Source organism: Eublepharis macularius, chromosome 4, assembly GCF_028583425.1.
Source record: "Eublepharis macularius isolate TG4126 chromosome 4, MPM_Emac_v1.0, whole genome shotgun sequence".
Lineage (NCBI taxonomy): Eukaryota > Metazoa > Chordata > Lepidosauria > Squamata > Eublepharidae > Eublepharis > Eublepharis macularius.
This window is the reverse complement of record NC_072793.1, coordinates 169,922,286-169,934,283: the sequence shown is the minus strand read 5'-3', so window position 1 is coordinate 169,934,283 and position 11,998 is coordinate 169,922,286. Positions and strand designations below refer to the sequence as shown.

The following is an 11,998-nucleotide window of genomic DNA, read 5'->3' as shown; positions in this document are numbered from 1 at the left end:
CGGGCACTAAAAAAATGCCAGTGCCAGTCACAGCTGCTGGCAAAACGTCAGGAACTACAATGCCAAGACCACGGCTATACAGCCCGGAAAATCCACAACAACCATCCTTCTCCAGCCGTGAAAGCCTTCGACAATACATCAGTCTCTAAGTGTTTAAATCAAAAAGAGTCCAGTAGCACCTTTAAGATTAACCAATTTTATTGTAGCATAAGCTCTTGAGAATCACGTGATTCTCGAAAGCTTATGCTACAATAAAATTGGTTAGTCTTAAAGGTGCTACTGGACTCTTTTTGATTTTGCTACTACAGACTAACACGGCTAAATCCTCTGGATCTATAAGTGTTTAAATGGTTTCAGTGTTGTTTGGAGTCTGTGGTTGATTTTAAGGTGTGAAATATGAGGTGGACTTCTGGTTCGTTATGCCCAGCAAGAGCGTTAAGGTACAGCTTCACAGATTATTTTACTCTTCGGAGGTTTTTAATTTATCAAACAAGCTATTTCAAAGGTGAACCGAATAGCAAACAGTCAGGTACTAACCCAATTTAGACAGGACAGCTTGAAAAGATTAATTAACTTGTGGAGAGCTACAAGAGGTAAGAGCTCTGCAAGATGGGGAAGATCCCTCAAAGACTCCATAAGCTTAAATTATCTTTACAAGCTCACCAGGCAATTTATATCATGACAAGGCTAACTCCCAGCTGAGATAGATACTGGAGAAGAGACAAAACAGCTTGTCCTCACCTCTAAACAAACTAAAATAGAAGATTTCTATTCTACAGTGCCACTTTATGACAGGTTTGAGCCTCTGGAAATTAACGAGGAACAACCTGCAATTGCTGAGCCAATAACTGGCGTAAAGGATCAAGCCCCATGCTGTATACAATTGCCTAGACAGAAGCAAAGCTCAATTAACTGGGAGGCAACTGAGACCCTAGCGCAGCAAACATTCTTGATAGCGGAATCTCTCAGGAAAATATTTATACAACAGGAGAAGATGTTAATCTTACTCAATCAACAGGCTGATATCATGACTCAATTAATTCAAAATGTGCTGTAGACAATTATAAGACCCCTACAGGGTTAAAGAGGATAGCCCCAGACACTGGACACCTAGAGGCAAATAAGAAAGAAGCGTCCTTAATTTACAACCCGTGCTCAGTAGTCCTAAATGTATTTCCGAGGGGGGGGGAAGACCTATAGATTGGAGTCCAAAAAGGAGAGCAACAGGTCATCTGGCTGACATTACTGGATTCTCTCCAGAGATAATAGATCTTACAAGGATAGAACGATTAGGGAACTTCATAAGGTTCGAACGCTACCTTTTGCATTTCCGCTCTGGGAAAATACCTTCCTATCTGTTTGCCCAAACTACTAGACTATTGACACTGGGCATTAAGATGCAAAGACACTTCAAAAATGCTATAAGACAAACATTACTTATAGACATGAGGATTAAGAGCCAAGAAGGGCACGTCAGACGAGGCAGAACCCCTGGGGCCGAAACTAGCCCTAAATCTTTTAAAAACAGGACATCCAGGGAAATACCACTAAGGGCTGGCCGGAGTCGGGTCACCCACTCTTCCTGGGGCCAATAACAGGCTTCAGCCACTTGCTCAAAGGAGGCCAGAAAGGCCTTGGCATCATCCCAGGGCGAAGGTTTTGCTGGCAAGTGGGGGCTTCCCCATCCAGAGTGAGGGTTTTCTTTTTTAAAAATATATATTTTATTGATTTTTCCATAAAATTAAGAATAGGAAAGGGAAGGATTGGGAAGAAAAGGTAAGAAGAAAGAAGAGGGGAAAAAAGACAAAAAAGACATTGAATCTGCTAATATCAACATTCTAGTTATCTATGCATCATATTTTATCCTACCAAATATTCATCTGTGGTTACTGGTGACAAGTTACAGTAGTGCCTTTATATGTTTACTACATTCTTTCTATTTGTTTTTAATCCAGTTGTAGAAGGGGGGCCATGGGACAGAAAAATCTTTTTCCATTTGTCCTTTCATTAGTATAGTTAATTTGTCCATTTCCACGATTTCCATTATCTTTGTTATTAATTCCTCTTGTGGAGGTATTATTTGATGTTTCCAATAAAATGCTAATAAAATTCTGGCCGCTGTTACTACATGAATTATGAAGTAATTCTGCTCTTTGTTCAGTATATCTGGCATACAGTTTAACAAAAATGTCTCTGGTTTGAAAGGAACCGAGACCTGTAAAATAGTTTGTAAGTAATATGTGTACCATTGTCCAAAATCTATGCACCTCTTTACAAGTCCACCACATATGATAAAATGTCCCTGTGTGTTTCCCACATTTCCAGCAATTGTTTGACATGCTTTTGTACATTTTAGCAAGCCTATCTGGTGTTAGATACCATCTATAAAACATCTTATATAAATTCTCTTTAAATGCAACAGACTTAGTTATTTTAACATTCACTTTCCGTATCTTATTCCATTGAATTGGATCAATACTATATTCTAGATTCTGTGACCATAAAGTTTTACATTTTCCCACCCCCACATTCGTCTTCATTTTCATTAAGAACAGATACATTTTCTTAATCAATTTTTCATCTGAATCAATAACAATTTTTCAAAATCCTTTTGTTCTAAGTAAAAATTTCCCACTTTTAAAAATATTTATTATATCTAGATTCAATCTGAGCTCTTGACCACCAGTCTAAATTAATACCTTGTCTCTGTAATTCCTCTTTTGTTTTTAACACTCCATTATCAATCAAGAGTTCTTTATATCTAATAATATTATCTGTAGAAAATACATTTGGCTGAGTAAACGCTTCTAATGGGGAAACCCATTGTGGGATCTTGGAATATATTAGTGGTACAGTTCCTTCCCATGTTGTTATGAGAGATTTTCTTATCAAGTGATTTTTGAAACATTTATGTCCAGTTGTTTTTCCGTACCATATAAATGCATGCCATCCTAACTGTAAATCATGACCTTCAAGGGCTAAAAGTCTTTGATTTCCCAGAAGGAGCCACTCCCTCATCCAGACTAGGCAGCACGCTTTATGATAAGGTAAAGCAAAGCCCGCATTCTCTTTCAAGCCTGGCAATATTTTCAGTTAAATTGTTTTTTCCCTTGCCAAATAAATTTAGATGTAGCTTTATTTAGTTCTTCAAAAAATAATTTGTTAATACAGATGGGGATAGTTTGATATAGAAATATTATACATGGTAATATATTCATTTTGATAGTTGCGATCCTTCCCAACAACGAAAGTTGTAGTCCTTTCCACCTCTCAAGGCCAAAGGGACATGGCAGGTACCAGCAAGAGGGAGTGAAAACCCCTCTAAGAGTTGGTAGGAAACTGATGGGTGGCATGTGGCCGGCAGAGACTAGGACAGCAGCTGGGGCCTAGACGCCTTTGAAGGCAAGGTGGACGAGTGCCTCCTGAGCAGTGGGGCTGATGGATTGCAGTTATGGCAAAGTTTCTGTATAGCAGAGACGTGGTTTCTTCTCATATGGATTCTCTGATGTTGACGAACGTGGGCTTTGCGAGCGAATTTCTTTCCACACTCTGAGCATTCAAAAGGTTTTGCCCCTGTGTGAATACTTTGATGTCTCCGACGATTTGCACTGCAGTTGAATTTCTTTCCACAATCTGAGCATTCAAAAGGTTTCTCCCCTGTGTGGGTTCTTTTATGCCTCTTAAGATCTCTACTACAGTTGTATTTCTTTCCACACTCTGAGCACTCAAAAGGTTTCTCCCCTGTGTGGGTTCTTTTATGCTGCTGAAGATCTCTATTACAGATGTATTTCTTTCCACACTCTGAGCACGCAAAAGGTTTCTCTGTGTGGATGCTTTGATGCCGCTTAAGAGCACTGTTCCAGCTGAAGCTCTTTCCACACTCAGAGCATTCAAATGGTTTTTCTCCTGTGTGAATTCTTCGGTGACCGAGGAACTTTGATTTATATCTGAAGCTCTTTCCACACTCCAAGCATTTATGAGTCTTCTTTCCATTGTGCTTTTGCAAATGAATATTATATCGCGTTTGATCTGAGTTCATTCCACATTTCAAGCCCTTGTATGTTTCCTCCAACATGTGACTTTCTTCACAGAAACCTTGTCTTTGGCAAGGAATGTGTTTATCCCTCTTCTCAACTGTGTGGCTTCCCTCTGGCCTCTTGGATCCATCTCGATTCCTGAAGTTTCCTTCCAGCTCTTCATCCTTTGCTTTATCTGGAGATGACTGAAGCCGTTCCTCATCATCCTCATTCTCCTGATCATGCCCTGCTGGAATAAAGAGAGAGACTCTATTAGCACCTAGGCAACGAGGGTTGATCTGCACTTGAAGTTCTCTCCACATTAAGAACATTTCCATGGCTTCTTCCTGCTGTATGCTGAAGCGCACATTCATGGAAACTTTACAAGCACACTAAAGCCTGCTGCACCAGAGAAGTTTGGGTTGCACTCTGATCATTTATATGGCTCCTCACCTGAGTGAATCCTCTGATGTGAAGCAAGGGCTGATCTCCGACTGAAGCCTTTTCCACACTGCAAGCAACTATATGGTTTCTCTCCTGAGGGAACGTCTAGATGGGAAATAACATTCATGCTCTGAATGAAGGTCGTTCCAGATGCCATACTTTCATTTTCATGCCCTTCCCTCTTCTTTGGAGTGATCTTTGTGCTCGGACTGGGATTTCATGGAATTCCCTTCCTAGGCAAGGAATGGGCTTATCCCTCATCTTCTCTGCATTGCTTTCCGCCTGCCTTGGGGACCGAGTTCGACTCCTGAAGTCTCCCTTAGACTCTTCATTCTTGCACTTATTCAATGAGAAGTCCTGGAATTCCTCAACCGTCTCCTCTACAGCTCCTGCAAAAAAGAGAAAGGAACAATCAGCACCCATGCAAGAAGCCAAGTCACATCTCACGTAATCCTAATTAAGGGCTGTACTTTGTCACAACTTATTTCTTTGTAGGAGATGGATTCCACAAGCAGAGTGCTTTGTGTCATGTATACGGGGTGTTTGTGGAGAATTCAACTGCCTTGTTCCAAAATGACAGAAGTGATGTCTCTGTTTCATGATCACTATAGATAAAATCCTTAGCAGCTGTAGTCGTCTAGTTATGTCAATGGCTTCTTTTAAACCAGAATGGAATTGTCCTCACTAACTTGTATTCTGCCATTGTGGCAAACTTTGACCATGAACTTAGGGCAAGCATCTTGTAGAGGTGTCCTATAACATAATTGTCTTAGTGGGTTTCCAGCGACGCACATTCATCCTGGTGCACCTGCGTGGGTGCACCAGGATAAAAAGTGTGCCGTGGAACAGCCCAGCTGGAGGAGGAGGGTGGTGCAGGAAGAGTGACGCCTGAAAGCCATGGTGGAGCCATGAGCTCCGCCGGAGCCAAGGTGCATCTCTCTTGGCGGAGTTGGAGCAGGGGCGAAGAGCCCCTCCACCTGCTCAGCTCTCTCGGTGGACACAGGACGAGGGTGAAGTGCCCTCCGGCCCATGAGCCCCACTGGGGCCGAGGCATGCCTCTCTTGGTGGAGCTGGGGCGAGGGCGAAGCACACACTGCACCGTGAGCCCTGCATGGGCAGAGGTGCACCTCTCGGTAGAGCCAGGGCAACAGGGCAAGGGCAAAGTGCTTGTTGCCCTGTGAGCCCTGCCAGAGCCGAGGTGTGTCTCCCTTGGTGGAGTTGGAGCAGGGGCAAGGCGCCTGAGGCGCGCTGTTCCCATCGCCCAGGCTCTGCCAAGAGCAATGTGCCCCGGCTCCAGAGGGGCTCACAGAGTGGTGAGCGCATCGCCCCCCTGCATCTCAACCCTCCTCAGATGCCCATTGCCCCCCTACCTGCCAACCCTCCCCAGACCCCTCCTGTCTCTCAGCTCTCCCCAGAACCCCCTTGCCCCTCCATCTCCCAACCTTCCCAGACCCCTCTTACATCTCAGCCCTCCCCAAATCCTACTTGCCCCCTAACTGCCAAACCTCCACAGACACCTCCTGCCTCTCAGCTCTCCCCAGACCCCCCTTGCCCCTCCACCTGCCAATCCTCCCCAGAATCCTCCTGCATCTCAGCCTTCCCCAGACCCCCCTTGCCCCCCTACCTGCCAGCCCTTCCCAGCCCGCCCTGCCTGCTGCACTTCCCAGACCCCTTGCTGGGCGTGCCAGCCCTCCCCAGCCCCAGCTTTGTAGAGCCCATTGTATTTATTTGCACAATGGGCTTTGTTTATAGTAAAATATAATTGCCAGGCCTGCTATATTATTGAGCTTGTAGCTTCTGCAGCATGTGCTGAATAATCCAACTGAGATGTAGCCTGCTTTTATTCGTTATTCTCCCACAACATCCCAACCCCCAAACTGAGCAGCTTTTGCAACCTTTTCCCCAGCCAGGCCTTTCAGTAGAGCACATTTTAAATTCTGTATCTGTGTCCTCCCGAAAACTCCTCATAGGTACACTTGCTGCTCAGATCTTGATTTTCTGCCATCAATGGTTTAATACAAGAAGTTATCATAAAATCCAGTCATGGATCTCTGTACAGACAGCTTTCCAATAGTTTTCAGCCTCCCAAAATCACCCTTCCAGGGGAGCAGGGAGCCAGGACCTCACAGAGTGAACCCCACAGTTCAAAGGGGACCCTCATGGTTTTTGGAAGGTTTGTCAATTGTTGGGGGGCCGTGAAGGACTGGAGACACCTAGCTGACCACTGTAGAAAAGACTTGATGGGCCTTTGGTCCTTAAGTTACCAGCCCTTTTCCTGTAATATCCATTATCTAAGATTACTGCCGTGCCAAAATGGATTAAAATAGCCACTGCAGAGCTCAGCCCCAGAAGGAGCTTCTGAGATGCCCAGATCTCAGGCCCTAGAAGCCCCCCCCCCGACTCCCTCCTCACCTAGTGGGCTGGCTTCTCCATCCTCCTCTTTGTTGAGCCCCATCGCAAGCTGGCTCTGCTCAGTCTCAGATGGATCCTGGCCTCCCTTGGAGACCCTCTCAGATGCCTCCGCCAAAGGCACCTGCAACAGCAGAGAGGGACCCTTTCAGGGCAGAGCAACAAGGGGGGGCGGCAAAGTGGAGGGTTTCGTGCCCCACCCTGAAGGAATATAAAAACTTCTGAGCACCACATTCCAAAACAAAAATAACCTGAGCCAGCCTGGTTCATTGAAGGCAACCCAGGAGGAAAAGGGGTTTGGCGTGACAATCTATTCAGCTTCCAATTAGCTTCTATCCTGATTCATGCACACATTCTGTAGAGATTGTAATATAAAAGAAAAGTAAAAAGTAACACTTACATGAAAATAAAGCATCAGGGTGCAGGTGCTACTAGAATTTAGAACTACGCAGGATGGGCTATTAATATGAATTAGACCCATTCATGATGGACAGATTCCCTTTTTTTCCAAAACAGAGTTCCGAAACATGGGAAATAAGCAAGGCAGAGCAAACTCCAGGGCAATGAATGCCGAGAAGAAGGCAACACCACCCAAAAGGCCCCAAACTTATCCGCAGACCCCAAACTGTTCAGGAGGAGCGAGAGGGGAGGAGATCGTCAGGACTCTCCTGGCCCAGACCTGCGCATGGGGCTTCCGGTGTCACTCGGGCACAAAGGAGTCTCCCAGACAAAGGGCCTCACCTGCGTCTCCTGCCGTAAGAGGAACTCTTCAGCCAGGGCCACTGCCTGGGAGCAGCTCTCAGGGCCGCCTTTGCTCACCCAGCTCTGGATCTCCGGGGGCAGGACAGTCAGCAGCTGCTCCAGGATCAAGAGCTCCAGGATCTGTTCCTTGCTGTGCTTCTCCACTCGCAGCCACCCTCGGCACGTTTCCTGGAGTTGGTGGTAAGCCCCCCGTGGGCCCTCGGCCTCCTGGTAGCAGAAACGCCTAAACTGCTGGCGCTGCTTCTCCCGGCTCAGGACATCCCCTCTCAAGATGGCTGCCTTCACCTTCCCATAATCCTCTCTGTCTCTGGCATCCAGACCATTAAAGGCCTGCTTGGCTTCTCCACTGATGGCTGGCCGGAGTCGGGTCACCCACTCTTCCTGGGGCCACTGACAGGCTTCGGCCACTTGCTCAAAGGAGGCCAGGAAGGCCTTGGCATCATCCCAGGGCGAAGGTTTTGCTGGCAAGTGGGGGCTTCCCCATCCAGAGTGAGGGCTTTCCACTGTCCTGAGGAACTCCTGCCACTGGGTTTCCCACTGCGCCAGGGAAAGGGAACCCTCTGCTGCTGGATGATCTCCTGGCCTCCTCCGAAGGAATCCTCCGATACTCCCAGCCTGGAGGTCATGAGCAGCCATTCCCCTCCCTGCTGGTCCCTCCTCTATTGGGATATCTTGCCATTCCGTTTTCATGCTGGGAAATTGCTCTGGGATCTTTTTCCTATAACAAACTGTAGAAATGAATTAGTGTTCCAGACTCAAGATTCTTTCTGTAAAAAAGAAACAGAAACAGAAATGGAAAGAGATAAAAGTGGCATTGTGTCCTCTATTTGCGTTTGGACTTGTCAGATACATAAGTTATAGGTAAATCTACATCAGTATGACTTTACATACGTTATGTGTTAAATGAATTTGTTAAATTCTTATTTTAAAGCTTGGAATGTGTTTTAAGGGGCAGAACCACAAGTTTCCCCCTCCTCTGTCCTGTATTAACACATCACTTTTCTAAACAGCAGTTCAGCGAGTCAGTTCATAGGGCTCACGGGGAAAAGATGAACAAGCCCCAGCCAGTCTGCTCAGGCACACACCTCCACAGGCCCAAAGTCTGCTGGGAAAATGGCACTTCCCTGTAGACAGGAATCCCCAGGGACAGAAGCATTCTCTACAGTCAGACATACACACATACACACCTGAAGATTCAAAGATAACCTTTCGATCGGCCATAAGAACAACCCTACTCCCAACTGTTCTAACAACAGAATTAATTAATTCTGTTAATTCTGCCAAGACCACGGCAATACAGCCCGGAAAACCCACAACAACCATCGGTCTCCGGCGGTGAAAGCCTTCGACAATACAGTTAATTAATTCTTCTTTTGAAGAAAACAAATGATGAAGCCCACAATCCCTGTTGCTTTGTTTATGGACTGTCCCAGCCATGGACTGTATTAATTTGCACTGTGTAATCCACTTCGTTTTAGGGAGCCAGCAAGGAGTAGTGGTTCATGTCAGACTACAACCAGACCCAGGGCTGCAAAGGAATCTGTTCCTGGTCTGAACGGGGGAGGGGGGGCGGGACCTGATCCCCTCCTACTCTTTGCTGCATATCCAGCCCGGTCCCTGATTCAAGGGGGCCGGACCAGACTCTCCCTCCCTCCTTGGGAGCAGAGAAGGGGCCGGCCTGACCCCCTCCTTCCCGGCCCTGCTCCGCACGTGGGGCCCAGAAAGATGGCCCTGCGAGGCCTGCCGGAGCTTCTCCCTTCTCTCCCCGCCGCTCTTTACCTTTCCAGGCTTGCTCCGGTCCGGCTCCAGCCTCAGTCCTGCCGCTCTCCTCCAAGCAAACCCCCAGCCCAAAAGCAGGAAGTTGGAGGCTTCAGTCTCTCTCTCCTCCTTTTGCAACCTCTCTAGGAAATGAAACTTTGTCAATTTAACCCTCTCCAGTCCTTGGAGGCCAAGATGGATGTTGTGTCCTCATTTTAACGCCCATAGCTTAATATTATTTTAGAAAGAGTTGGGAGAAACGTGACTTTCTTATAGGCCCCACCTGGAAACTGCCCTGAAAGTATTAGCTGTCATCGCTGTTCTATGAAAGGGCAACCATTTCTCAGATACTGGATTGTAAATTCCAGTTTTCAGCAAGTGAGATGCAATCTGTGATTTTTTTCCATGGCGAGAAATTCCCACATTTTATTGAGCCATCTAAAACCACCACTTCTTCGGGGACTGCCCTTGGCCATCTGCTATGCCCGCATACTGACTCCCAATATTTGTTTAAATAGCCTGCTCCTGGACTATTTCAATGATTTTTTAAACATTATTATTGATTTTATGTTTTTGTGATTTTAATGTATCTTTTAATGTTGTTAGCAGCCCTGAGCCCACCTGTGGGGAGGGCGGGGTATAAATCTAAATAAATAAATTAGAGCGCTGAACTTTTCATTTCCAAGAAGCTGGGATATCATAATTATCCTACAGGTTGAGGAAAACTAATTCAGGGCAGGGTTGAATGGTATATCCTGTGATCCTATCAATTCTTTCGAAAATAATATCACAGCATTGAGAAATCTGAGGGCAATCCCACCAACAATGTAGGAAGAAGACCATTTGTTGGCAACCGCACCAGCAGTGAGGGTCATAGGAGGGTTTATGAAGGGTAATTTGAATGGAGTCAAGCATCAACTGTGCATAATTCTCCTAAATGTTGTTCTTATGTTAATTGCATTATATGAGCAGGTCTTTGAAGACCAGATTTGAGACCACTGTAGATCTGAGATGGGTAAATTATAATCAGACTGCCAACGGGTTTGGTATTTGGATTTTTTTGCACCATTTCTGAGAGTTTAGCATCTTGTAAAGAAGTGATATAAGACCTTTTTCTTTTATATTTCTTGAGAGTTTAGCATCTCTTTGAGTTCTTTAATTCCTTTTGAGATGCGTCTGTATTTTTTAACTATTGATTAGGTGGTTTAATTGAAAATCTTCAAACTATGGAAGTTTGGTAGTGACAGATGATTCTAACTGGGATTTGGGTTTTAGTGAACTTTTGATGACATCATATACTCTTGTTATGATCTCCAAAGAGGAAAGCCTTCTTTGGAGTTGTCGGGTGTAAACCATTTTTGATTCAAAAAAGAAGATAATGGGGAGATGCTACGGGCTAAAGTCGATCTTTTAGTAGGGTATATTTTAAAAACAGGAAGAAGTTTATTAGGCTAGATCTCTCTTTAGAGAAATTCCAAATTGGGACTTCCATGGATGTAGAACTTTAAAAAGTTGATTCAATATCAATCCAATTTTTTGACTGTTCATAGTTTAATTCTAGGTTTTTTGCTTTCCCAAATGAATGAATTTAAAGACATCTGCCAAAATTTTAACTCTCTGTTTGAAATTTGTATAGGCAAGTTTTGAAATAGGAAAAGAAATTGAGGGGCAATGATGGATTTTAGTAGATCAATTTTTTTCGGCCCATGTAAAGTGTTGTTTTCTTCCCAATTTGATTAGTAAATTTGCTTTTGCCACCCAAGTTGTATAGTTACATTTAAACAGGTCCTTTAAGTCTTTCGGAATAGAGATACCTAAATAACACCAGGGGTTTTCAAATTATTTAAAAGGAAACAAATCTTTTACAAGCTTTTGAGTAGTAGAGTTAATATAAACAGGATATATTTCCATTTTGGAGGTATTTATATGTAAGCCTGATACTGATGCAAAGTGTTGTAAAATGTTTTTTAAGGCTTTAAGGGAATTTCAGGGGTCTGTTAGATAGATTGCAATGTCATCTGCAACTGTTGCCTAAATAAATACCCTGTATTTTCAGATCAAATCTCATGGCATCTGCCAGCAGCTCCACAGAGACAGCCAATAGTAAAGGTGTCAGTGGACAACCTTGTCTAGTGCCTCTAGTAAGTGGGGAGTCTAGAGAATTATAACCGTTAACTTTCACCTCTGCTTTGGGATCTTCATAAAGTGCACCAATTGCTGTTAGGAATCTGTCTCCAAAACCCATGTGGGTCAATGTTGCTTTTAAAAAAATAAGCTCTAATCGATCAAAAGCCTTTTTGATGTCTACTGACAAGATTATGGATACAGTTTTTGTATATTTGCATAGGTTTATGTGAACAGTTCTTGAAGACAGCCTTCAACACTATGGAGTCAAAGGCCCAAAATCACGTCAGTCACTGGAATCCAGGAGCGGAGCAAAGAACATGTCCGTCTTCAGCGGAAGCGAAAGAAGAACTGAGGGAAGAGCTGCTAGCCCCTCCTTTTACACCTGTGTCGGGGAAAAGTGCGCAAAAATGCTAGGATAGCATCTTGCACCTTTAGGAGCTTTTTAACATTTCTGGCTGGCCTGTGCATGAGCAGATCCCATG

At 44.6% G+C, this 11,998-nt stretch overlaps 2 protein-coding genes across 2 annotated transcripts; both read right to left on the bottom strand.

Moving 5' to 3' along the window:
- Window positions 1-3,367: 3,367 nt before the first annotated feature.
- LOC129327814 (gastrula zinc finger protein XlCGF7.1-like) lies at window positions 3,368-4,390 on the bottom strand. The gene is made up of 2 exons (XM_054976569.1): window positions 3,928-4,390; window positions 3,368-3,717 (listed from the first exon to the last, which is right to left on the bottom strand). The coding sequence occupies exons 1-2, from the start codon at window positions 4,388-4,390 to the stop codon at window positions 3,368-3,370; spliced, it is 813 nt and encodes a 270-aa protein (XP_054832544.1).
- Window positions 4,391-4,493: 103 nt separating this feature from the next.
- Window positions 4,494-9,485, bottom strand: LOC129328744 (SCAN domain-containing protein 3-like). Its single transcript, XM_054978012.1, has 4 exons — window positions 9,411-9,485; window positions 7,611-8,398; window positions 6,873-6,993; window positions 4,494-4,849 (listed from the first exon to the last, which is right to left on the bottom strand). The coding sequence occupies exons 2-4, from the start codon at window positions 8,319-8,321 to the stop codon at window positions 4,584-4,586; spliced, it is 1,098 nt and encodes a 365-aa protein (XP_054833987.1). The 5' UTR covers window positions 8,322-8,398; window positions 9,411-9,485; the 3' UTR covers window positions 4,494-4,583.
- Window positions 9,486-11,998: the final 2,513 nt, after the last annotated feature.